The sequence below is a fragment of the Lytechinus pictus genome, chromosome 10, assembly GCF_037042905.1.
Source record: "Lytechinus pictus isolate F3 Inbred chromosome 10, Lp3.0, whole genome shotgun sequence".
Lineage (NCBI taxonomy): Eukaryota > Metazoa > Echinodermata > Echinoidea > Temnopleuroida > Toxopneustidae > Lytechinus > Lytechinus pictus.
In genome coordinates this window covers 6,163,967-6,187,582 of record NC_087254.1, presented here as the reverse complement: position 1 = coordinate 6,187,582, position 23,616 = coordinate 6,163,967, and the positions used below count along the sequence as shown (strand labels likewise).

The 23,616-nt window shown below is 36.3% G+C and overlaps 1 protein-coding gene across 1 annotated transcript; it reads right to left on the bottom strand.

Annotated features, from left to right (window-relative positions):
* Positions 1-3,042: 3,042 nt before the first annotated feature.
* On the bottom strand, positions 3,043-21,955 carry LOC135155620 (casein kinase I-like). The gene is made up of 4 exons (XM_064105189.1): positions 21,754-21,955; positions 15,286-15,434; positions 13,683-13,869; positions 3,043-9,964 (listed from the first exon to the last, which is right to left on the bottom strand). Exons 1-4 carry the CDS (start codon positions 21,884-21,886, stop codon positions 9,738-9,740), a joined length of 696 nt encoding a protein of 231 aa, XP_063961259.1. The 5' UTR covers positions 21,887-21,955; the 3' UTR covers positions 3,043-9,737.
* Between the last annotated feature and the right edge of the window lie 1,661 nt (positions 21,956-23,616).

Genomic DNA, 23,616 nt, shown 5'->3' with positions numbered 1-23,616 from the left:
CAAGAATATTTTAAAATGAAAGAAATGGTGTATAGAGTTGTGCGAGATTGGTAATGTTGTATGGAAGCGAGACATGGGGTGGTATTCTGGTACTATAGCCATGGATTAGTTAAACCTGGGCTAAATTAGACCACACTTGTCGAGTGCCAGTTATCAACTTGTTCACCGATTAAAAATTATCCTGCTGCAGAAAGTGATCAAAAATTATTCGAGTCGTGAAGTGGAAAGAACACAAAGATATGATGTATTTTAATGCATCAATTGTAACATAATAATCATCACGGATATGGAAGAAATATCATGAAGCTAGCATTCCATAGAACTGTGGTTTTAACATTTCACACTCCTAAAGGGATATGGAGACCGTGCCTTTTCATCTATTGCTCCATGCCTCTGGAACTCCCTCCCTTCTTCACACTGTTAAATTGATATTGAACTCTTCAAATCGTCTCTCAAAACTTGCTTACTTCAGCAGATGTGTAATAATTAGCTTTATTGAACGAGCCTGCACCTGTGAATGTTTTTTAACAGAAATATGGTGCAATGAAAATGCTGTGGATCATCATTATCATCAAATTTTAGTTGACTAGGGTTAAACCTATGTTTAATTACTGTATCAGAATCCCACCCATGGCGTCTAAGCGAAACTGGGGATTTTGAGGATGCAGAGAGCAATGGTGAGAGCGATGTATGATGTGAAGTTGATGGATAAGAAGAAGATTGAGGACTTGATGCAGATGTTGGAATTGGAAGAAGCAAGTGGACCGGTCAGTGAAAGTGAATGGGGTACATTGGTATGGGCACGTGCCAAGGAAGGATGTTTTAAAGGACAAGTCCACCCCAACAAAAAGTTGATTGGAATAAAAAGATAAAAATTTAACAAGAATTACATTCAAAATTTCACCAAAATCGGACGTGAAATAAGAAAGTTATGACATTTTAAAGTTTTATTAATTTCACAAAATAGTTTTATGCACATCCCAGTCGGTATGCAAATGAGGAAACTGATGACATCACTCACTATTTCTCTTGTATTTTATTATATGAAATATGAAACATCATTAATTCTCTCATGTGCATGTGACTAAATTGTGCATATAACTATTTTGTCTTATTTTACATCCGATTTTGATGAAATTTTCAGTGTTGTACTTGTCTGATTTTTCTCTATTAATCCAAATCAACATTTTTCTGAGGTGGACTTGACCCTTAAGAAGGGCTTTTGAGTTTGAGGTAGGTGGGTGGGTCGAGGAGACAGCCCAAGACGACATGGAAGAGTCAAGTCAGTGGAAGGGAGAGTAGGAGGGTTGGGTTCTGGATGCACTGAACCAGGCAAAGTAAAGGGAGGGGGTTGGTGATGCTGCAATAATGGTGGCGGTGGTGATGATGGTGTGTCCAGACATGCCAACCGTTCCCTTTTTAGAGTACTTGTTCTTTTTTTGCTATAAATATTCCAATACTTTTTTTGCATGATTTGTTACTGTTTTTTTAATTTCTGATCGTGGAGTACCGGTATGTATTATACACAGCGCGCAACATTAGCGACAGTCCCAGACCGGTAAAAATCAATCTCGGGCCAGTAACTTGTTGCATGAAAAGAACAAGTAAATTCTTGCCTACAAGCACATGTTTGAAATGGTGAATTATCGGGTAGAGTCATTTCACATGTTTTTTCACCGATCTCGCTACAACAGGCTGGCGATTGTTACGTTGAGACAAATTTTTAAAAATACTTTTTTTTACTTCTAAGAATACTTTTTTTTTGGTTGTAGAAGGTTGGCAGGTCTTAAGGCCACCGCACATCTTACGACTGTTCGCGATCCGATTTTGGAACACATCGCATTTTGCTCATTTTCTGAAGATGTGAATGGAACATATCATTTTGAGGTTAAAATTAATTGAAAAAATAATATAACCATTTTGAAAGATTGCAAGCCTTTATTTTGGAGTATAGGCCAAATTAGTTTCAAATCGTAGCCAATCGTACGACTGCTATGACGTCATTACAACTAGATATTAAAAAATAATAATAATAATATAGGGTATTTATATTGCGCACATATCCACCTTGTTAGGTGCTCAAGGCGCTTTTGTTCTTAGAAGGATGATAGCATAGTCTCAGATTTGATCATAGGTATTCGTACAATGATTTAGAACATTACACAGTAAGATATTCCAAGTCTCAATATTAGCATCAAATTCTACTACATTTTATTTTGAAATCTGGTCGCAGACCAGTCGTAAGGTGTGCGGTCGCCTTTGGTGTCCCTGTTTTCTAGTCCACATGAATGGTTGTAATGCTCACAAATTCTCATGGCTGGGGTCCGACATATAAAAATGTTTTAAACATTTTATAGAATTACCCAGCTCTAAATTCATGATTTTCATTAAAGGGCAAGTCCACCCCAACAAAAAGTTGATTTGAATAAAAAGAGGAAAATCCAACAAGCATAACACTGAAAATTTCCTCAAAATCAGATGTAAAATTAGAAAGTTATGACATTTGCTTAATTGTCACAAAACAGTTATATTCACATTCTGGTCTGTATGCAAATGAGGGGACTGATGACATCACTCACGATTTCTTTTGTATTTTATTATATGAAATATTCAAATTTTCTTCCTGTTATCCTGTGAAACAAAGTTTTATTCTTCCCTGAACATGATGTATTGCCATTGTTAACATTCTATGGTTCAGTCAAGTTGGTCCTTATTGTTAAATCTGTAAAAATTAAAATATTGTAAAATTCAAACAATAAAAAGCAAAAAAATTGTGAGATAGGGACATCATCGACTCTCTCATTTGCATGTCACTGAGTTGTGCAAATAACCATAAAAAATAGGCGAAACTTTAAATTGTCAACTTTCTTATTCTACATCCAATTTTGATGAAATTTTCAGCGTGATGCTTGTTTGATTATTTTCTATTGTTTGAAATAAACATTTTTCCGGGGTGGACTTGACCTTTAAGATACATTTTCCCAACCATAGAATCAAATCAAATATAAAGGACAGGAAAAGAAACGACAAGGTAAACTATGGTTTATTGTACAGCTTTTTTTAAATTTTAATCCTTTCTGAGAAAGTTCATCTACATAAGTATGTTCTCACATTGACTAAATTTCATATACACATAGAAAGAGGAAAAAGGACTACTTAACAACATCTACAGACATTTTACAATTCATGGAACAGTTATGATATAAAACAATTATTGTGCAACAATATGCATATATTATATAATAACATCCATTTCATTGGTACAAGGAAAACAAATCTTGATACACTTATAAAAGAATTATAAAAGAATAAGGAAAGTAATCCTTACTCCTTGATTGAATTCATTATAAATCTGTCTTCTTTCCTCCCCAAAATGAGTTTAAAAACTGTTTTACCACAGGAATATATTAGTTCTATCAATTTAAATCATATCCTGACAGACATACGAGAACGACATTCTAAATTATTTGGGGGATGTGATTCTGTACATGCACTTCGCAATAAACATACAGGAGCACAAATATATAGTGGAACTCGATAACATCTGTCCTCGCACAACAAATACTTCCATTTATTGTTTTTCATGAAATAGAAATGTACATATGAATGCAATGAATCAATTAGGATTACCTTTCTCTTCTATCGTAGCAAATTTTCCTATAAATGTTCATGCTTAACTCATTAAACACCAGATAATATTCTAACTAGATGCATTTACAGGTTTAAGGACTGTCTGGTATTGAATGGGTTAAGGTTTATATACTCGAGAAAGATAAGCCTAATCAAGTAGAGTACAATGTAATACCATATAAAATATAAAATGTACACAATTGTGTATTATCATTGTATTATCTTCGAGTATGGCGGTGATGATGATAATGACAATGGTGGTAGTGATGGTGAAGTGGAAGTACAAAAACATTCTCTCACTTTTAAATACCTTCAAAATTTTTTAAAAACCCTATCATCAAATTTCAGTCAACATCCTGATTAAATATCTAGAGAGAGAGAAAGAGAAAAAAAAAGAAACGGACAAAAACAACACCAAAAATCACTACAAATCAAACTAGATCTGGAAATGAATGCCACTGAAGTCGGATAGAATTGATAGCTAACATGTAAAGATACAAATAAAATCATAGAATATTGATTATCTAATAAGTTATCAGTCTCATCTATGCAGGCATGCAGTATTCATTCACTTTAAACTTCAAACAGATAACCATTTACGCTTTCTACCACATGAGCTGCAATACCTAGAGGCAAAAAAAATAATCCAATAATTTGGTAGTTCACGTTAAACTCCCCAAATAGAAGCAATATAAATGTAACTTTTCAGAAAGTAGAAAAAAATTATCAACTTTCCAAGAATGATGAAGACATTTTCACACCTTAACCTGCAATAAGCAATGACGCACATCCCCATTCCTCTGAGGCTAATGCACATATATTCGCAGAGTGGGGCGTTGCCTTCCCCTGTCATAGCACAACAAATAATTATGCTGAGCTTCATCGCATCGTATTTGAACAAGGCTTTAAATAATCGCAGGGCTGCTTTTTACGATTGATCATACACAATAATCGATGCAATTAATCGCAGAAATCGGCTTCACAATCAATTGTTAGGTTTCATGTCTGGTGCTATCATGGCTATTGTTTGCTTGAACCCAACATCAACGACAGCATTCAACACTACACATGTACTTGAAGTCGCCCATGCCGAGTACCATACCTCGTTGGTAGAGAATGGAGAATTGCTCCCCGGAGTAAAAAAACTGCATTTTGCATAGCAAATGTCAGCTTACCCATTAACATTAAAGATTGGTAAGAAAGGAAAGGAATACTAACTACAAACTGTCATGTGTTTGAATGAGAGATGATCTCCTATTCAGAGTTCACATGGCGATAAGCCCTTATGCTCCAGTCACAATAGTAACACTGACCCCCGAACCAAAAAGAGCTACTTCACTAAATACCAATGACACACCGTTGGTCAATATGGGGACGGTATCATTGGTGTGACTGCAGTATTACTCTCCATTCAGTATTAGCATTTGTAGGGATACTGATTTCCATTTACATTGTGGAGCATTGTGGCCCAGAGGATTAGTCTCCGGACTTTGAAACAGTGGGTCGTGGGTTCGAATCCCAGCCATGGCGTAATTTCCTTCGGCAAGAAATTTACCCACATCGTGCTGCACTCGACCCAGGCGAGGTGAACGGGTACCCGGTAGGATTTATTCCTTGAACGCTTAATTTAGATGGCGGCTCAGCTAAAGCCGGGGTAATAATATGATACCAAGTATCAAAGCGCAGTTGAGTATATGCACATAGTAACTGAGCTATATAAATGGACATATCATTATTATTATTATTTCATGTACCAGTAAATCAAAATGGAAAATCTGTGTTGGTTCTTTATTATTCATTATTTTTACTTCTTACATTTTTTTTTACGACGAAACAGAATTTCCATTTTAGATCAAGTTTGAAACGGAATTACGAATTTCCAGAAACAGGCAAGAACAGCTTTTGAAATCACTGTCCCTAATTTGGCACCCACATCGCAAAAAACCTTCCTTCCTACGAAATCACAAGACTTCTATTCAATTTTTTTCATAACCCAAGTAAATCAAATTTTGTCGATGTTTTTATGCAGGATACATCGCATGCAAGTTTGACTGAAGTTGTCTCAATTCATGGTGGACACATAATAAAAATTCCTGACCTAATAATAATAATTTAAAAGAACTACTCACAATACAATTTCATAATTCCATCCTAAACCTTCAGCGTTTTGGGGGAAAACACATGCAAACCATACCAAATGCTACAGCTGATTAAAAAAACAGGACACACAGATCACACAAAATTTACTGATAACGGGCAGAGATTTGCAGTTACACCAACTATCTCATTAAATTTGACATAAATATGTATACCGGTCATTCCTCGCAATGTATCAAAAGCACAGTATATCGATTAAAGACTTCAAAGGGAAAATTGTAAATCTGTGGGGGCCATCCCAATAGCAAATGTATCAACTGAATGATCACTGATATAATTATGAAGTATAACAAATGACCAAAGTAAAATGAAATTCAAACATATTCTGGCAAATTCAAATATATTGAGATTCTTAAAAATATATTTGACACTGACGGCCATTAATATAACGAAAATGCAAGCGTAAAAGTGGAGATTGGTGCTGATATTCCGAAAAAAACTGCAGAAGGGCAACAATTCCAGGAAAATAAGGAAAATTTGCCCCCAAATATGCTTGACATTACTAAAAAAATTTGCCTTTATTATTGTAAGAAATGTGTGTTCTGGAATAGATATACTTTTTATGAACCAAATTTCATTTAACAAAGTGAGACAAAATTATAAAGTATTAGGTCAATTAGGGGATTAGACTGATAGGTTTAGCCATGTAGGTATAAGACGACCTGCAGAGTCTGAGAATTAGGCTATCTGCCAGAAGACCGTATATACAAATTGAAGATACAGTGATTATAATACCAGGGGGTGTTTCACAAAGATTTAAGTATGACCTAAGAGTCGCACTTAAATGTCTAGTTGCGTGCCGTATAAAAGGCACGACGGCATTGGTCATAATCATGCCAAGAGGACGCGCACAACTGCGTATTGATCAATAAGATTGCGCGTTGCATTTCATGTACGCGTCGGCATTTAAGTGCGACCTAAGTCATACTTAAATCTTTGTGTAACACCCCCCAGCTTGGTTACATAAATGTGAAAGTGTAGACAGAAATATTTGGTGAAAGCTGTCATACTATCAGGACCCTCTCATCCCCCTCTTTCTCTCATCACTCACTCGCGCCACTGTCACACCGGCGAAACCAGTTCCGGACCGAACGATCCTACTGTGTTATTCCTAATGGCGCATCATTGGTCGGTTTGGTGTCGGTTTCGTGGGTGTGGCTGCAGCTTCATGCTTTAGAGTGGAAGCCTTTGTGATTTTTATTTACAAACCTATTATTAGTACATATGTGACTAATCGTATATGTCAGCAGCACCTTTTCGGCTTCGACCAGAGATAATTCACAGTAGATGATTTTGATTTTTACTTTCTATGAAAATGTATGGTTGAATTTTCGATGACTGCATTATTTCTTCAGAATGTCTACTGGGTGGTCATTTAAAAACTATGACAACTAAAGCTTTTTGATGTGCAAACTAATGCCGCATGATTGTGAACTGCCTTTGGAAAATGGGTTGTACCTAGTGGCACTTAATTCCACCTCAAGATGTTATCAATTTTATAAGAATATACACCCACACAACATGTCCAGAAACCATGTTTCACAAATGATACATCAAATATGTAGGCATGCATTTGTTACATCTACGATAATTAAACAAAAATTGCGATAAGGGCATTGCAATATGATGAATGCATACTTGTGTTGTATCATTGTACTACAAGACAATACTCAAAGTTGACAGTAGACTTTGGGTGCTCCGTTTGAAGACAAGAAAATTGAATGAAATTTATATGGTGGCCAGCCACTTATACATGTATTATACAATGAAGAAAAATGCACGTACACATACTTCATTACTTTTACATAAAAAATAGCTTCCCTAAATCCAACAGGACATGCAGGCCATGCCTCTTGTGTGCAAAAAGTTATGGGAATGGCCAATGCATATTGTCACATCAAATCACAATCAATAAACTATGTTGTTCCAGTAATACCCGGTGCATATCTATAACGTCTTAGAGCTATACATTACTATATTAAAAAGGGAAATCAAAGTGCCGTAGCTTATTTAGCTCACGACTACAACACTTTCACAGCTCAACAAATGCTTGTGGACATACATGTGTGATAATCATCGGACATAGTGGTTTGATATAGAAATGTATATTTCATATAGTCGTGCCGTGCGGGCCACCATCTCGATAGTGCATTACAGATAGCAACCGTTATACAGTGAAATGTACATCACATTTAAAGAGTTGCTGACACGTAAAACCATCCCTGCATTAAAGAGAAAAATGATATAGATTCGTAATACACTCTTATTTCTCATATCTTCACCTGTGCCAAATGTCATTACGGGGGGGGGGGGGGGGGGGGGGGGGGGAGAAAAAATAACTATAACAGGCATTTTGTTTTTTTGCAATAATAACACTACTAACAGCCATGTCAGATGAGTTGCATCTATGCAATGCTTTTAACCAATTCACATAAGCTGGAATGTCTAAATTCTAATTACATTGTTAATTGAAAAAACAAACAATCCCAGAATGCCATAAAACAGAGGACTTAAGATAACTTTTTAATGCCATATGCTGATGAAAGGTACATATGCATGTTGAATTGCATGCTTGAATAAGTAAGCAAATTAAGAAGGAAAAGAAAATCAAAGACCTATGCAAGAAATGACTTCTCGTAACCTCTCATATTCAAAAGCACGCCAAGATGTCTATTAACTGGAGAAGCGTGGGAGTTGGATGGTGCTTAAACACATTACATCTTGGTCTACCATTCATTCCAGCTGATACTGTGCCAAAAACCACTTTCTTGGCACTCATCTGTAACCTGGAATTCATACATGACTCACAGATTGAACCCAGACTCTTCAATGGCAGGCAAACATAATTAAGACCACCCGTACTAGGTAGATATATATGTTTTTGTACATTGATCTTCCTATTCTCTAAAACCCTTTTCATATTTATATCATTCAATGATTTACATGTATCTTAATAATCACTATCATGTGTGATCATTAAATTGGCAACCATTTTCATGCAGTAGTCCATTTTACACCAAATATCAGTCTGGACAATTGGAGCAGTCAGTAAATACTGTGTAAGATGTATACCTAGCAGAATCCAGCACAACTAAATTATTCACTTGTAATGAATGAGAGAAAGGAATACTAATACCTATCCCTACTATGGGCACTCTTGACTGCCATGCTATCATTGGCATTCGCATTTGAACTTATATCAGAACTGGAATGGCCTGCATGGATAAGATGCATAAGGTAAGCTCTAAATCATGTATTATAAATAAATCGAAATTTAGAGCACTGTATCTTATGGTGGTCATATTTAGGGGGGGTTTCCTAAGAGCAAAAACGTTTTTAATGGGTTATGCAACGAGGCAGGTGCGTTGCTATGTCAGTTCATGATTTATCTTTCATTGGGCATACTTAAAGCCCCCCAGTTAAAAATTACCATAAAAACTGCAGTTACGGTATACTCCAAACTGAATTGGTCGATACCATGTTTCAGAAACTGTCAATCGTTGTCAAGGCATACAATCCTCAAGCAATCTGATTTCAGTCTGTCTTGCATCACTCTTAACGTCATCCTAAAAAAACTTGGGTGTGAAAATATACAAAAACTCAAATCATATGAGAAATGCGAAGTGTATCCCACGTTCAAGGAGGCCGCTGAATATAGAACATGACGTGCCATTTCTGTCTGACGCAGTCTCTCTGTGGCGAGCATTCATGATGCATGTTCAGCGGGACGCGGAGGATCCAATCTGGCTCAGGCAACTCTATTGCAACAAGTCATTGGCGGCCTTGGATCCGGACGGCTGGCCCATCTCCCTGATGACAATGTTGAGCACATCTCGTCATCACCTCACCTCTTGCGGGTGGCCAACGCTCTCGTCTTCTCTCCATCTTTTCTTTAAAATATCTTTTGTGTTTTCATTTTAAAACATTTATGTACAGCATCGTGTCCTTTTTCACTTGCGTATGTAACGTGACGATGACGTTCTTGCAGCGCCCTCGTCGGCCGATTTCATGCCAGTACTGGTGGCACCGTTGAAAGCAGAGTAAGGAGTCGCCAGCCGGCCGTAGTCTCCACGTTGGACCTGGTCCGCGCTGGTGGGTCCGGTGGCCAGACCTCGCACCAGGCGCCGGTTGTTGGTGCGCTGCTGCTCAGCTCGCGAAACTGGACGGGGAGATGTGGCTAGAACAAGAGAAAGAGAAAGTACAACGATCAACTAAATGCCAACTAAAATGTTTATACTACCAAGTGCAAGGAAAGGTTAAGAAATTGAAGTTTCTGAAACATCATCAAAAAGAAAAGTGATGCTTGTCCATCACCGATATGACATACAGGAGAGAGATTTTACATGTGATATACAAAAAGAGAGACTTCATAACCTTTTGGTGACAGATGTTACAACTGAAAAATGCCAAGCAAAATGGAAAAAAAATAGCAAGAATAAATTGAAAAATTAGCACGAGAATAGTCAACAACAAAAAATGAAAGCATTTAAGATAAAAAAAAACTTCCAATAGCAAAGTTATTCTAGAGGTTATATTTTTTATTAGGCTCATCTGGAAATTTTTCAACATGCATGTAATGAATTTGAAATGTGTTTAAAAAATCAATAGTGAAAATATAACAGAAGAGATGATATAGAAAAGATAAAATTAGTGAGAATAAAAACATGTTTTAGAGGAATATTTGAAATGAATGACAAGATCTATAGAACTAATAGAATGACTCCTCTCTACAAGCACAGTTATTATGCTACTATAGCTTCCTCATAGAACAACAATGACAGACTATCCCAACAACTCTAAGGCAGCAAACTGAAGGAATTTAAAAAGAAAAGGGCAACATCTTCAACATTTCACTAGAATACCATGCACAGACAAAGAGTAAGGGTTGCTACTGCCACTTCTAAACCCATCGCTACAATTTGAAAAACAGAAATAACTTCAAATGCAATCAACAATAGAGTAATAACCATGCCCCAACACTAACAGAACAACTACTGTCAAGGAACTTTTTGTTTTAGCTCTACCATACCCTAAGACAAGAGAGGGAGAAAGCAACATTGACGGCAAATCACCAGAGCATGCCACCTGCCTGCCTACCTATCTGGCTTGTGTGCTTCGCCGAGGTGGTTGGCCGGGCTGGATACCTAATGGAACAGAGGGCCTAGCCGGCCCCCTGGTCACGGGGGTGGCCCCGCCCCCCGAGATAGAGGTGGACGGGCCACCGCCCACTATTGCATCCCCCATGAGGCCCGTTTTGTTTCGGGCACTGCGGCCGGTTTTGGAGGACCCAACCGATGGCACCGCCCGCCCCAGGCTTGATTCTTTTATGTGTGTGTGTGTGTTTTTTTTTTTTTTGGGGGGGGGGGGTGGGGGTCAAAATTTCATCATTTGGTTGTTGGTGATGGGAATTGAAGGAGAAGGGGTCATTTATATACATAACACATCAATGATTTCCAGAGGAGAGTAAAAGAATTTGGAAGACGGTGTGGTGAGCAAATGAAAGAGGGTGGGGCATTTTGAGAATCGAATCGAAGAGATGGGAGATTGTGGTGATGGTGGATGACAAAGGGAAAGAAAAAGAAAAGATGTGTGAGCAAGTTAAGCCGTGAAACAATCAATAATAACCATAATAGTCATGGTGGTAAGTAGAACTGTAATGAATAGATGCATGATACACAGGCATACAACAGACACATAAAAGGAAAATGTTAATGTCATTTTTCAGGTACTTGAAGGGGGAAACCCCTTTCCAATTGACAACGTTTCAGGAATGTGTCCTTTCATGAAAATTTGAAATTAGTCAATTATTGTTGTGCAATGTGTTAGAAGCATGTAGCTGCAGAAGTAAAGCAAAATTGAAGCATTTCAACGCAAAATTTGGAGAAAAAAATATGGCAACTAATATATCCCTCTTTCCTAATCTGATCGGTAATTTAGCTAAGCTTATAATTTTTTTAAACTCTAAACAGAGTTCATGTTCCAGCCTAAAAGCATAATTTTTTTTGTTTCATTCTTTTTTTGCATCAAACAAAATATGTGTGAAATACTCACTCACCATGGAAACCTACAGAAAACAATAAAATGTTGTGAAATATCAATAATTGGTATGAGCCCTACAGCCATCATACATCATGATTAGCTACCCCAATGATCAATCCATGATTAATGATTAAAAACTGAAAACCGTAAAGCAATTCATAATCGTCGTTTTGTTTAACTTTATGGGATCTGCGTGACCAAGAGTCATAAATAGGCAAAGAGCCCGACATTACCACTGTAATACTTATCGGACATTTAATGTGAACATCATTGAAATATGCACCTTAACTCTCTCATTCTAAAGCCTCATTCAAATGAAATCATCAACTGCCCCAAAAATTCTCGCAGCGATTTGTGCATTATTTCGTGTGGTAGTAGTACCTTTTCCCCCGCAGGGCACAGGCATAAAAAGAAGTCGCATGCAAAAAAAAAAAAAAAAAAGAAGACAGATTTACCCTTTCAGTGTAGGATTGCTTACTTGACATATCTTTCAATTGGCAACATAATAACTCTATCGCCATTGGAATAAAGTGCAATGTCTCACACCTTTCACCAACAAGAATGAAGCCAAACAAATTGGTGGGATGGCCAATTCAATTTAAAAGACATGATACTAATTTCTAATTTGTTGCCAATTTTAAGGACTATAAAACTCTGTCTTTCTTGAAGGGGAATGAAACCTTTGGAACAAGTAGGCTTGTGTCGAAACAGAAAAATCAAAGAATAAGAACAAAGAAAGTTTGAGAAAAATCGGACAAATAATGAGAAAGTTATGAGCATTTTGATATTGCGATCACTAATGCTATGGAGATCCTCATATTGGCAATGCGACAAGTATGTGTGATGTCACATGTGAACAACTTTCCCTTTGATGGACTATAAAATACCCTCAAAATGTCTCTTTTTGCTTTTTCTTCTGGTGATACAAACTCTTTATCCATGATGTATTCTTTAAACATCTGTATTACATGCCCTCCTATAGAAAGAACACATGATCTACTGATAGATGTGATAAAAGAGGCAGTTTAAGTGAAATATATACTAAAGTAATGGGGAGAGTTGTTCACAAGTGACATCACACATCTTTGTTGCATTGCCAATGTGAGGATCTCCATAGCATTAGTGATCGCAATATTTAAATGCTCGTAACTTTCTCATTATTTGTTTGATTTTTCTCAAACTTTCGTTGATCTGTTTCTTTGATTTTTCTGTTTTCACATAAGCTATCTTGTTCCAAAGGTTTCATTCTCCTTTAATTGGTACAGGTGCTACTTCTCACCCAAGTTCATTTCCTACAAAAATCCAAAGGCATTTTATGGAGTATCTCTTGCAACTTATAAGAGACTTTTTTCGACACTTTTAGGTAGAAGAATGTAATGCCCATCTCCAAATTTCTTCCCCCTATGTGAAATGTTTAATGGGATGGTCCGGGCTGAAAATATTTATATCTTCATACATAGAGTAGAATTCACTGAGCAAAGTGCCGAAAATTTCATCAAAATCGGATAACAAATGATAAAGTTATTGAAGTTTAAAGTTTAGCAATATTTTGTGAAAAACCATCCCTTTAATACAGGGGCCTGTTTCATATAGGACTTGAAACTGTTGTAACTTTGCCATTATGGCAACTACCATGGGAACCTTGATTCTGAATGGCTGCTGAGCCCTGTTACCATGGTATTTGCCATTATGGCAAAGTTACAACAGTTGCAAGTCCTTTATGAAACGGACCCCTGATCAGACTCAACCATCTAGTCTACATGTATGCTATAGAAATGCTAGGTCCCTTGCTGAGGCAGTTGAATAAAAGTATGAAAGAGGCTCAAGAAAGCAAAAATAAAATCAAACCAAATTACCTCCGACTGCCACAGGGTTGACGACTGCAGCGGGCTCCTGGTTTCTTAGCCGGACCGTGGCGGCAGTACCTGCTAGCGCCCTCGTTGTTGAGCTCCTGGGATGGTGGTGTCTTTCATGTTCCTCTCGATCTCTCCTCTCTGCCTCTTTCTGGGGGTGTGGTTTGCCTCCCCTCTCTGGTACATTGCTCTATAAACAAAATAAACATGACAAAAATATCAAGTTTTAATAACAATAATAACAATAATAATAATAATATGCATCTACACAGCGCCATCTATCTAGAAATAATTTATTTCAAGACGCATTGGCCCGAATTCACAAAGGTGGTTTTTAAAACCATTGGTTGAATCCAGGGTTTATGCAGATTTCTTGTAAAAATTACGCTTATTAACCGCATGTATTAAAACATGTCGAATGCCCTTTCTAAAGCTCTTGAAAGAAAGTTAAATATGTCTGGGGATTTTTGTAACAGCACTATCTTGTAATAAATGACGAAATGCCATTTTTATTTTGAGTAATTCTTCAGCGTGGGTTTACCTCCCTACATTTCTTTATAATCATTCATCATAAAAAATTGCCACTTTTGATAGGATTGCCGTTTCAATGCACTTACTAAAAAGAAGCTTAATACGCACAGGTTTCTACAAACCTAAATTTCATCATTTCTACCTTTCAAGAGTAAGTAACATCTTGTAATATCATATGACTTAAATATCTGGCTCAAAACCTAGATCGAAGCATCCCTTGGTGATTTTATGTTATACTTTTAAAATCATCTGATATACTGAATGCCAGAAACTTAACCTTTGCCTACTCTGTAAAAAAGAAAGACAAGATCGCAATCCTATCTTAGGAGATCTTGAGCGCTAATAAAATCATTATGCTGAAAGAAGCCATCTAATCTGATGTGAAGCCAAGTCTCATAATGGTTGATTTTCATGTAGTATCAGGAATGGATTACGTAGGGATTACAAATAATAAAAGTGAATTCTATTTGGCCTCTAAATCTAAAAGGAATAAAAGTATGGTGAACTCAAAGGAGCCACAAAAAACTGAAAAACTTGCTCAATCTGGGAAAAAAAAATCATGCTTGTCCTCGAAGGAGTCTACAGAATGCTCAAACTCTTAAAAAATGTAACTTTTTTCAATTGTCAGCATTTAGGTATTCATTTCATTATAAGGGCTACTTAGGGGGCTAACAAACAATTATGCTATCGAAGTAAGTCACATTCCTCTGCTGTATGAAGAATATTTCATAAATGTTCTTAAATATTGTTTATGGCAGATCTTGTAGCAACCATCCAGTATAAAGTTGCACCAAACGATTCCATTTTGCAAAATTTAGGAGCAATATTGGCGGCCATGAGGGCAAAATCATCTGTCGCCTTCATGTAATGTTTCTTTGTCCATTTTAGAATTATCTTCAAGTCTTGGTTTACGTTTCCTTCCAGAAAAATTCAATTGTCGGTATTCCAATAAATTTGACCTCAGATAAGAAATTATTCATCACCCTCACATCTACTATCTTGCTCTTGTGGAAAATAAGAGACTGACAGAAATGAAATCGTACTATTAAAGATGAAGAAAGAAAAGAATACTTACAAATTTGAGCATGTTCCAGTCAAATACGTAGTCGTATGTGTAGCCTAATCGGTGGAAAAGATTGCGGAACAACTGTCTAAGAAACGAGTAGTCTGGCTTCTCATCGAATCGAAGATTTCTTGTGTGGTTTAAATATGTTGCAAATTCAGCTGTAGGAAGAAGTAAATTTGACATACAGTTTGAATAGGGAGTTGGGGTACATGTATTACAGGAAAAACACACAACACATACATGTAATCTACAAATAGTTTTCTTTTTTTTAATGAATAAATTATGGATACATTACATTCTAAAATCAAAGTTGTTACATTTCAGAGCTATTCAAAACATTCAACCATTCGTAGTCACATTTAATGTTTAAAATACACTATCAGATTGAAGTTTCATTACAAGTGCATGGACATAATAAAGTATGTACAAAAATGTATATTTTAGTAATTTTAATGGTTTTCTAATTTATATTTTACACTTTGTAGTGATCAGTGAAACCTTCAGTACTGGCAACAAACTTCCCAATACAAGTCAAATAGGAAGTGAATACGAGGTCATTGTGGGGTCATTGCAAAGCTTTGGGCTGCCTCATTCTTTCTGTCACTTTCAGTTTCTCTTCCCTACTTTCGCCCTCTTTGTCTAGATCACATTTCCTCACTTTCCCCCTCTCTCTTCCTCAGAAGTGTTTCTCTTTCTTTCTCTTTCTTTTCTACAGTGGACCTCCCTCGTTTGTTTTTATATTTTCTTCCCCTTTCTCTCCCTCTCCACTTCCTCCTCCTGGCACCATCTCTCTGAGTATGCATGCCTAGGTCTGTCTGTCCGTCTCTCACTCTCCTTTCTATAGGGACAGTGATTTTCCATTTTACCGGTAATTAATAAAACGGAAATTCCATTTGGTTCTAATACTTTTCATGTAAAAATTCATGGAATTCACATTTGCAAAACGGAATTCAGGTATTTGCTGTGTACATTTTGAGTGACAAAACGGAATTTCCATTTATAGATCAAGTTGAAACGGAATTACAGATTTTCAGAAACGGAAAAGACATTTTTTGAAACCGAAAATCAGTCTATTTTTCTATACTACTCCCTCTCTTTCTGTGTACATCTGTATCTCTATATACATGTATCTCCCTGTGTCTGTCTCTCTTTCTCTCTCACTCCCCCCCCCCCTTCCACTCTTTCATCTGGATATGACATCAGCCAGCTACGTGTCAGGGTTTTGGAGCTCATCTTCTATTAGGAAGGATGCAACTGTTACTGACAAGGAATCAACTCTGCTTGAGTCACTACCTCGGCTTCTTCTCGTGGACAGATACCTTCACTAATCCCTTAATTCATTGGTGTTTCAAAACGAGCAACATGTTCACATTGAAAACTATGTTAGTCGGTTGATACATCGTGACAGCCTCCAAGCTACATACATGTAAATCGTTTAAGACTGTGTAACGCACGGGAGAGGATATTGCCCTACAGACAGTAGTCATTGTGCAATGCATACATATGCTACTCTTGGAATTCATTGGCAGTTATTCCCTTATCACGATCAACAGAGTATAAGAATCTTTAAAACGGAAATCACCCTGACGAAAACTTAGCAGAATATGAAAATAGCAGAAAAAAATAATTAAAAAAAATATTGGTGAAGGTTTAAGGAAAATCCATTTAAGATTAAGAAAGTTATTAGAATTTCAAGTTTTCGATTTGTGACATCATAAACAAGCAGCTACCCCATATGTTAATGCATGAATTTCATGTTTTGATGATTTATGATGACTTTTTTTTTTTTTTTAGGAGCGAGTGTGAAATGACTTTTGTATTGATATACTTACGGTACAATAAAAACCATTTTAATTTTCTGAAAAAATTACATTTCAGTGACTTTTTTTACCATATGATACATGTATGTAAGAAAGCTGCTCGTATATGATGTCACAAATCACATATTAAAATTCTAATAACATTTCTTTTATTCTTACATGGAGATGGATTTGCCTCAAACCTTCACCAATATTTTCAAACTATTTTTACAATACTTTTTGTCGGGGTGAGCTTCCCCTTCAACTGTCTTGAATTTGATTACAATGCTATAAATATGTACATGTATCTGAAAATACATTCCATTCATTTCATACATATTAGAATGAAGAAATGTTTAATGACCGCATATCCCTTAATCTCTCGCAATATCAAATGTGTAGACTATTGTAGACATGTAATTTGTCACAACATAACCTGTATTAATAATGATAGTGATCTTTCATAGACAACAGTCCAGAGCAGGATCAGGTAGGTCAACAGGCTCGTACAGATATTCTTCATCACCGGGCTTTGTCATGATAACCTTCGGTCAATGCCTTTGTATAGATTTTTCCACTGGTTCCCGTAGCTGTGTGAGTCATTCACTATATCACTTTTATAATCAAGGCTTACGGGATACATCAACCCTGAGCTATTCAAACAACCCTCCTCAATCTGACGGAAAAAATAACTTAAATTAGTTTAAATACGAGTCCTAGAGTTGATGATTTTTAGGTTTCAACTGCTGATAGAAACTGGATGATTCTTTCTTATCTACGGTAGGAAGTCGATCACGATATTGACTCTATTGCGAAAAAGGAAAGTGTGACTGCGAAAAACAGGATATCTACAACTTTAGGTCTGAGCAATGTAAATGTAAATATTATTAGGCTTCTATCAGGAAGAAACCACATAAACATAAAACAGTGGAAGTGAACAATCATTCAAACTATGGAGAAATGATCGGTGTTTCTCGTTTGGGTCTACATGCATGTTGACACTATAAAAACACATTGCACCTTAACTAGGGCGTTTCACAAAGATTAAAGTCTGACTAAAAATCGCTCTTAGATTTCCCAATTGCATTCGGTATAATGCACCACAGCATTGTTTGGATCATGTGCACGGGACACATGCTACCGCATATCCTACAATCAGATTATATGTTTAAGTATCACATCCATATTGGTGTTTAAGCATGAATCTTAAGTTGCACTAATAAACTCCTGGTGAAACAACCTCATGTTTTCAACATAATTCATGTCCCAAATTTTGACTTATCACCCAATAAGCAGTGACAGACAGATTGGGTTGATTGACTTTGAAAAAAAGAAAAGAAGAGTGATCGAAAACAGCGCTCTAAAATGACACATCTTTTGTTCAGCAATTAGCAATTCTAATTTGGGTGTTCTCTCCCAGTTTCAAGGAAGGCATGCGGTATAGTCTTTGTTTCCCAAACTTATTTATAAATCAGTCCTTCCGACAGCAGATAAGCATCCCGACATCTCCTAATTTACTTCGCAGCCGCAAGTTGAGCCTTCAATGAAGGCATGAACTAATTATTTGAATTAGAATCCATAAATCAACATTTACCACCCCACCCCCACCTCCTACATGTAGGAAGTAGGAAAGGAAAATGAATTGAGTATCCTCATGAAATATACATGTAGGTACATGTAACTTGGCCATAGTTTATAAACTGGCTGTTTAGGGGCTTTCACAATTGCTTGTGCAATCATTTGGTCACAATATATGTTGCACAGAATTGCAACAGTTGTAAGCATTCGAACTATCAATTGTGAAAGGGGCTTTAATGGCAAGTGTAACAAATTACAAAATTCCCAAGAGATAAACAACTAGTTACACCTATAACAACCCTGTAAATATGGGAAGCATTTCATGGAAGAAAAAAAATTCAGTGATTTTCACTCTTGAGCCAATCAGATGCAAGGATTTCAGTAGCTTATAACAAATAGTGACAAATCACTGATATTTTGTTTCATGAAAAGCTCCTCTGTGATCCCCTTGGCAGATAAATGTGCAATATGTGTGTTAACGATATTGTACCCAAGTGTGTAGTACCCATACTGTACCCCAACCTAAAGTGGACCACAGAGTGGCAGTTTGAGAGGTGGTCTACCACAAACCAATGCCTGGATCTGTACTCTGTACAATGTGTATATTGTGGACAAACACTGTAATCAGTAATAAATACAGCATATTCCAACATCTACATGGAAAATGAAATAGGTGTATTATACATTTTTTTTTTATTACCCCCCCCCCAAAAAAAAACATTCTTTACTTTCGTAACTTGCCATGAAAACCAATATCTTGTGTGCCATACATGTACATTCTTTATATAATATACTGTACACTAGAAAGGCAAGGAAGATTTCAATTAAAATTAGGGTACTATGAATGTTATGTTACAAAAGTCAGTATCAATATCAAAGTACCTTGATCCCAAGAGCTGTTTTATATTCTCAATTGGCAATTCTACAACCAGTCTAAACCGGAATTTCATTCAGATTTTTTGTTGACAATGCAACCGCCCCCAAGAAAAAAGTGTCAAAAAACATGGCAAGGCGTAGTCACAAATGTGTAGGGTTATTGAGGCTTCATGGGTAATAAGACTAGGAGTTGAGCAAAGCAGGATTTACGTTGTACCCATCAGGGTTTTCACAAAAAGGTGTTGTTTATTACTGCATCCCGTGATAGTAATAGCTCGTACCCATTTACGGGTATCCTGTTATCACAGAACAGTATGCTGTCATGACTTGACATGCTCGCTAACGAGTGAGCAATGAATGAGCCAAAATTGTTATTTAAAAAAAATTGGAATTCCAATTTTAGTAGGGAGAATATCATGCCTGAATGATCTAATGTCACACATGAGATGAGTTAATAGTGAATATCATTTGTGTACCCTACATGTATATGTGGTTTCCAGCTATCTCACATGCTCTTCTTCTAAACGTACATATAGACATCAAACACAAATCAAGACATTACACAGTTTCTACATGTATATCTCAAATATGTATAATTATTTTTCTCTTGTAAATTGACACCTTTCATGTTGTTTTTTCAACATGTTTTATGCGTTTGTTTTTTTAGATAAATATATCATGTTTATTTCTTTATCTTATCGTTTCTTTGCTATGTCATGTTATCAATGTTCTGGGAACTGTGCTAATACAAGGCCTCTTGGCTTTATTTATGCAATACCCCATTTCATTTTACTCTTGCTTGTAAATAAATTCTCATACCTTGCTTTATATTGTTTTTTTAACCAAGAATGAAATAAATGCAAATTGAATTGAATTGAACATAGGCCTGTATGTACTTTTGTGTTACAAATTTTTATTTGTGAGTAGTGTACTCTATAATTATAATGATCTTTGACAACTAATGTAACTTACGATTCATGGATTTCAACGATTGATATTCAATTCATCACTTGTATCATTAGTAGTTGTTTTTCACTTACATTTCGAGTTAATTGCATTTTTCAAACACTATCTTCTTCATTTCATGTAGCTTTAGAATAACTTTGCTGACAAGAGGTTGAACTCAAATAAGATAAACTTGTCTTACTTATTACAAATCACCGTAAAGCGATACTTGGCAATGCTAATAATTGCACAAAAGATGTTCTGTCTTGAAATAACAATGTTTTTCTTGCTGCTCTTCATAATGGTCAATTAGACATGACGGTTATCACAACGGTTTTGGAAACCAGCCAATATGGTGGACATTTCATTTCCTAGCAGTCCTTTCATGACCTGAAAATATTTTTAAATGTATTTGGTTCTTTTAAAAGAAAATATCAATAGTCAATTTACAAAGTTTGGGACTGGCGAGCACACATTGGCAGTTCACAACGGTTTTCCATCAAAGTTTGATACAATTAGAGCCCTTTTTAATCATTATTAGAGTTTTGCAAAGTGGGCCAAAACTTTTAGCAATTTTTACTCTTAAATTGTGCTTGCCTAACAAAGCAATACATATAGAAGGCTCTGGTAGTATTCAATTTCTGTATCTGGATGTGATACAGTGCAGGACAATTAGGTATAATGCAGCGGTTTGGAGAGGGCGCACATGATTTTAGTCGAAACGTAGGTGGCTTTCTTTGATCTTGGCTTTAAACACCTCTGGTGATGTACTGCTGACAACTTTCTTAGGGAGTTGATTCCAGGCCAACGTTGTATTCACAAAAAAAAATCTGAACTGCTCTGTGTTACAATGTCTAGTTGAGAAACAATGAGTTATTTGTTACCTCTGCAACATTAGTAGCATCAAAGTTCACAAATTTCTTAGCTTTGATATTACGTTTAGGTCTTGCTTTAGTTAGAAATTTATCAACAGGAAGGGCAGAAACCAAGGAAAATAATTGTGAACCACAATCTAAACCCCCGATGTGAGATCCCCCATCTAAAAGGTTGTAAAATCTTTTAAAAGAGACATGTACACGTTCAAAAATGTTTATGTGTAAATGCGCCTTTAGGATTTAAAATATGATACAGCCGATACACATTTTCTCTTTGAGTGTGAACTGACCTTCATGAATTCAAAACACCAACCTTTCCAGACAGCTAGACTTGACCCGTTACTAGGGCAATGAGCTAAAAGGGTAATTGTTAACTGGGTCCCTCCCTGTCCATTAATACTCACGTGAGTATCCTTTGCAGAGGACTTCAATAGGTGTTGACATCTTCTTCTCGCTGATCTTCTCATACTTCTGTTTCTTGGTAGCTGCCTTCAGGCCCTGCCACGGTAAACTGCCTCGGTTGAAGTACATTAACATGTAGCCTAACGACTCCAGGTCATCCCTCCGACTTTGCTCTGAAAGAATAACAAGACACGATTCGGAACTTGAGTTCAAAGTAAAAAGACAATGGGAGAGATGTTTTGTATGAAAGCAGATTGAATAACAACTCTAAAATAACTAATAACATAAATATTGTAGCCTAACAAGTTCAGGTCATTAATCTGGCTTTGCTCTGAAAGCAGTAACAAGACACATTATATTCGTTATGGAGGAGTACAGTGCCAAATGCTGAGTTCAAAGCAATGAGACAAAGGGAAAAGTGTGGTACATGACATGTGATGTATAAAAGCTCCTAAAATAACAAATAAATAATGAAAATTTACACTGTATACCAATAAATGATATCAGTCAACGCTGATAGGAAAAGCATGAGGCAGACATCTTTACTCAGATTATACATGACTATTCAAGGAGTGACTTGGCTCAGTCAGTTTTGGTGTCTGCCTGTCAAACCAAAGACTGTGGGTTCAAGTCTACTGCGGGTGGACGACCGAAGCCTACATTGTATGTTAACATGCCCCTCCCTGTTTCATAAATGCAGGCGAAGCTACATATACAGTGGAAAACACTATCCCTCAGATAGGATGTTAAAACAAACCTAGCACGATCCCACTGCACTATTCTCATGAGAGTACAGGTATCCCTAGTGTAGTGGTTCACCTGTATACACCCAAGTTCATGTACATCAGGGGGAGAGACCCACGGGTGTGAGTTATTCAATTTGCATTTTACCTCCCAAGTACAGGAGAAGAAACAAAATAATATGTGCACCTGCCAACTACATACGATATACCCTATTAGATCTATTTATCTATAGGCCTACAAGAACAAATCTTAGGCACAGCTGTCAAGTTGGCATTCAAACATGCTTCATTTATGAAAAGTAATTTTTTAGTATAGTTTGTTGGGTAGTGATCTTGATGAACAAAAAAAATACAAACATTTCGGATCGATACATATATTGTGATTTATCAACTGTCAAGTTGGCATTCAAACATGCTTCATTTATGAGAAGTAATTTAGTATAGTTTGTTGGGTAGTGATCTTGATGAACAAAAAAAATACAAACAATTCGGATCGATACATATATTGTGATTTATCAACTGTCAAGTTGGCATTCAAACATGCTTCATTTATGAGAAGTAATTTAGTATAGTTTGTTGGGTAGTGATCTTGATGAACAAAAAAAATACAAACATTTCGGATCGATACATATATTGTGATTTATCAACTGTCAAGTTGGCATTCAAACATGCTTCATTTATGAGAAGTAATTTAGTATAGTTTGTTGGGTAGTGATCTTGATGAACAAAAAAAATACAAACATTTCGGATCGATACATATATTGTGATTTATCAACTGTCAAGTTGGCATTCAAACATGCTTCATTTATGAGAAGTAATTTAGTATAGTTTGTTGGGTAGTGATCTTGATGAACAAAAAAAATACAAACATTTCGGATCGATACATATATTGTGATTTATCAACTGTCAAGTTGGCATTCAAACATGCTTCATTTATGAGAAGTAATTTAGTATAGTTTGTTGGGTAGTGATCTTGATGAACAAAAAAAATACAAACATTTCGGATCGATACATATATTGTGTTTTATCAACTGTCAAGTTGGCATTCAAACATGCTTCATTTATGAGAAGTAATTTAGTATAGTTTGTTGGGTAGTGATCTTGATGAACAAAAAAAATACA